A 4,818-nucleotide genomic window follows, 5' to 3' on the forward strand; every position below is an offset into this window, starting at 1 on the left:
ATTTTTGGAAAAAAGGCCATTAGGAACTTATCCAAGAAAAAGAAGGGCATTTTCACAGCAAAATAACTTCTGTTAACCGGAGCAACAAACCTACCTAAAACACAAATTTGGTAGGATTTCAACTAACTCAAAATGCCTTCGAAGATTTAAGTTCAAAAAGATTTGAAATAGGTTTGTGAGAAGAGAAACATCACCATGCCACAATGAATACATAGTGATACCGGAAACCAGACAGCTTGAAAGCTACAATTTCAGAAAAAACCAACAATTGAAACAAGACTAGGAAAAGGGAAGATGAGCATAAAATACATAACACAGGGATAGGAATCAACCAAGTAACCAGAGTTAAAAAAAAGGTGAAAATATTAGGGATTGTGAGACCTTTGATGCAAAATCCAACAGAAAACTCCAATATTGGAAACTAAACCAAGAAATCATGATTGCCAAGAATTGACGATAAAATAGGTTCACGAGGATTAAAGACGGAGCTACTAAGGCCTGCCAGATGTAGAAATAATTAGGAGACATTAAGATTGAAACTGAAATAGAAGGAAAATCAAGCAAGTAACCAGATTCAATTATCTTATATGAACTAAGTTATCATAATCATCAAATCGAGGAAAAGGACTACCTGGCTCCATGGATTAAAAACTTCTTCAATTCTGATGGAGGAAACAGAAGGAGATAGGTTTAAAGTTCCAATCTTGCAGACAACCAACCCCCACCAGAAAATTCATACCAACCCCCATTTAAGTTGTAATCTCTCTATGAACTTGTGTATCGGAGTATCCATCAGAGCCCATGAATGACGATTTAGCCGCTCATGGCTAGATTGAGAAAAGAAGAAGGGTTTTATGAGAAGATTAAACAAGAGATGAAATTGATTGATGAATTTTTAAGAGGAAATCTGAGGCATGCAGGGATTCAGCTTGATGAAATTAAGGAATCGGAGAGAAAACGGGTCGACTCAATATCGCCCGATCCGCAGAGCACTTCCAAGATTATTTTTTTTGTTCTTTTTATAGGTTTGGTGAATGAAAACTAGAAAGGCATTTCGTTTTGCAATCTTTTATCTTTTTTTAGTTAAGGGTATGATATTATGGGTAATCCATGAGTCCGGTCTTAGCCTAATTTTTCCTTTTGAAATAAAAAGATGGGATCCCAACCCACCGAAAACCGTTAATTCTTGGTGGGCGGTTTGGGAGCCTACCCCGTTGTTTACGAATCGTGCGATTTGACCCACGGTATAATTTCGTGGACCTTTACTATGGTTGACCGGCCCATACTAATCCTTAAACCTAATCACCTAAAAGAGAAAATGTAAATCCCAAAAATACCCGTCAAAGAACGGGGGAAGAAAATCCTATATCGTCATTTTGATTAACCTAGGGTTTCCGTATATAAACACTCATATAAGATTTTTCGTTTCTCCCTAACTTCATCCCTGATACTCCCGCAAAAAACCAGTGAGAAAGAGAGATCTAACAAAAGAAAGGTCTAACAGTTTCCAATCATGGCAGAACGTGGTGGTGCTGCTGGAGAAAGAGGTGGATTTGGTAGGGGGTTTGGTGGCCGTGGAGATAGGGGTAGAGGTGATAGGGGAAGAGGGGATCGTCGAGGTGGAAGAAGAGGTGGACGACGGGAGGAAGAAGAGAAATGGGTACCAGTAACTAAACTAGGTCGTCTCGTGAAGGAAGGACAGATTAGAAGCCTTGAACAGATCTATCTTCATTCATTAGCAGTTAAGGAATATCAGATTGTTGATCAACTATTAGGGCCAGTATTAAAAGATGAAGTAATGAAAATTATGCCTGTGCAGAAACAAACTAGAGCTGGTCAAAGGACTAGGTTTAAAGCTTTTGTTGTTGTTGGTGATGGTAATGGTCATGTTGGTTTGGGTGTGAAATGTAGTAAAGAAGTAGCTACTGCGATTCGTGGGGGTATAATTCTTGCCAAGTTATCTGTGGTTCCTGTTAGAAGAGGTTATTGGGGTAATAAAATTGGCAAACCACATACCGTTCCTTGTAAGGTTACTGGTAAATGTGGTTCTGTTACCGTTCGTATGGTTCCTGCTCCTCGTGGTGCTGGTATTGTTGCTGCTAGGGTTCCTAAGAAGGTTTTGCAGTTTGCTGGAATTGATGATGTTTTCACTTCTTCTCGTGGATCCACCAAAACCCTTGGAAACTTCGTAAAGGTTTGCTTCTCTCTTTTTCTGTTTGTTATTTGCATATGCATCTGATTGAGTGGTTCTTTGATTAATTTTTGATTTTCTTAGTAGTTTTTTTTTTGAAATTAAAGCAATCAAGACTATGAGTGTCAATTAATTAGTTATTTTCTTAGACTTACTCGTTCCTTGTTAAAATTTATTGATGTTGCTTGCATTCTGATTATGATGATAGCTTATCATATGGTGTAGTAATCTGAATGACATTTCTTTTAGTGTGTTTTGCACTTCTTTTATTAGAATGCAAATCAGGCAACATATTAGATATATTGTCGTAAGAAAGCAAGCAGGCAACATATTAGATGTATTGAGGGTGACCCATATAGACACTTGCATTTATGTGCTTCTTGAGGATTTTTGTCTGATTACATGCTTTGTGCGGATTATATACGCCATTCTCATTGGTTTACAATCGATAGGATGAAGATATTAATATTACATTTCTTTTTCTGTGATCAGAATTTATTCTCTTTTCTCATGTCAAGCTTCAGATATTTTCTCGTATCTATGAAAGTTTTGCTAAGCAGGATTGTTTTTGATTTTTCATATTAATCATTTAACCTGAACACCCTTTCATTTGGTTGTTCAATGATTACTTGCCCAATTGAGCCAATATACACTATTCTAAATGTCACGGGGATAGGAGGAACATAAGACAGCTTCTATTAAGAATCATGAATTATTTTTTTGGTGTTTTTAGTTGTTATGTGGTTATGGAAATGTAAATCTTCAAGTGTCATACTTTATATTCTCTTATGAGTGTCAATATAGGAATCATTTTCTTAAGCTGAATCCTTTTAATTTACTTGGTTTTAATTCTTTGAATTAAGACTATGTGTAATTCCTTTACATGTTAAAAATTAATTCTTTGAATTAAGACTGTGTAATTCCTTTACATGTTAAAGATTGATGGTATATTTGAAGGACTGTTGTCCCGGATTTTTTTGAGTCACTGTTGTCCTGCCATGATGAATTTCGTTTGGAAGTTGCAAAGTTTGCATTTAAGCGTTGTATATTTGCTGTATGTTTTCAAGAATCATTTAATCCGTGCATTGTCCTGTAATGTTCATTCTAATTTGAGATTTATTACGTCAACATACAGTTAATGGCTATATGTTTTGCATCTGCAGGCTACATTTGATTGTCTCCAAAAAACCTACGGGTTCTTGACACCTGATTTTTGGAAGGAAACTCGCTTCACCAAATCACCTTTCCAGGAGTACACTGATCTATTGGCGAAACCTACTAAGGCTATTATTCTTGATGAGCCCGTTGATGCTTAATCTAGTAAGAAGAGTGATTTCAGGATAGTATTTAGCTTATTTGCTGGACTTATGGTTTTGGAACTAAAGCCAGTCATCTTGAACTGGGTTGGATGTAGTTTTGGAATATGATATTTCTTCATTTTTTATATGGAGTCCTGTTGAGCGATCTTTCTAGATTAGTTTATGAATCTAGAGTTTTGAACATTTTAACATTAATGGTTGAAAATTTGAATGGTTAAATGGCTAATTGGAATTTACAGTTGAGTACGAGAATTGTCATTGGAAATAGAATTTTGTGCTGTGGTATTTGTTTTTAGTTTGGATGTAATGGATGGAGAGTTGTCAGGTCACTGAGTAAGCCAAGTTTAGGCTTTACAAAGTTTTTAGTCTGGAATATGATACTTCTTTTGGGTTTCCATTGATTCGATCTTCTTCGATTCAGTATAGCACTGTTGGACCACGAACCACCAATAATGGTTCTAACCTATTTCAGTTTTCTTCCTGCGATTTGCTGCTTTTTTTTTTTCTGTTGTTGCAATAAGCAATTATGGAACCTTGAACACCAAAATTGTTCTGAAAGGGAGGCACAAAAATATTCAAAATTGATGATGAGCATGAGCATTCCCTCGGTTATGAGGGCGTGCATCTTCCCTCTTATCATGTGTACATTGATGCCATTCAGAGAGACTTTTGGTGGGGGTAAACATAGCAATTCTAAAGGTTTTTACCCGATTAGTTGGGAATTTCTTTGTGAACCCATGAAACTAGGGGGGTTAGGTTTTAAAGAAGCAAAAAAGATGAATAAGGCCGTGATAGCCAACCTTGCTTGGAGAATAGCAACCCAGCAAAATATTCTTACGGGTTCTGTCTTAAAGGATAAATATTTCAGGAATACAATTGTTTTCCATGCCAAGGAACATTACAATGCTTCTTGGATTTGGAAGTGTATTATGCAGGGTGTCTCTTTGATTCTTCAATACAGTTGCTGGGAGGTAGGGAATGGTAAGCAAATTCATATTTGGACTGACAAATGGATACCAGGTACGGAAGATAATCTCTTAACCTACTGTGGTACTCAATCAAACTCTTTAACACTTGTAACTGAGTTATTAGACTCAAATACAAAGAAGTGGAATGAAAGGGAAGTTAGAAACAACTTCCCATCTGATATTGCTGAAATTTTTTAAATATTAGATTGTTTACGGATATCAATGGTAGGATGAAACAGGATAAACTACGATGGTTACTAACTACAAATGAAATTTTCACTGTAAAGTCCATGTATCATAAATTGAAAAATCCATCTTTTGTATCTAATAAGGCAGATAA

General features: G+C 36.2%; 1 protein-coding gene across 1 annotated transcript; it reads left to right on the forward strand.

The window, feature by feature from the left end:
• The first annotated feature begins 1,420 nt into the window (after positions 1-1,420).
• Positions 1,421-3,762, forward strand: LOC113310422 (40S ribosomal protein S2-3-like). Its single transcript, XM_026559109.1, has 2 exons — positions 1,421-2,194; positions 3,355-3,762. Exons 1-2 carry the CDS (start codon positions 1,514-1,516, stop codon positions 3,505-3,507), a joined length of 834 nt encoding a protein of 277 aa, XP_026414894.1. The 5' UTR covers positions 1,421-1,513; the 3' UTR covers positions 3,508-3,762.
• The last annotated feature ends 1,056 nt before the right edge of the window (positions 3,763-4,818 follow it).

Source organism: Papaver somniferum, chromosome 1, assembly GCF_003573695.1.
Source record: "Papaver somniferum cultivar HN1 chromosome 1, ASM357369v1, whole genome shotgun sequence".
NCBI lineage: Eukaryota > Viridiplantae > Streptophyta > Magnoliopsida > Ranunculales > Papaveraceae > Papaver > Papaver somniferum.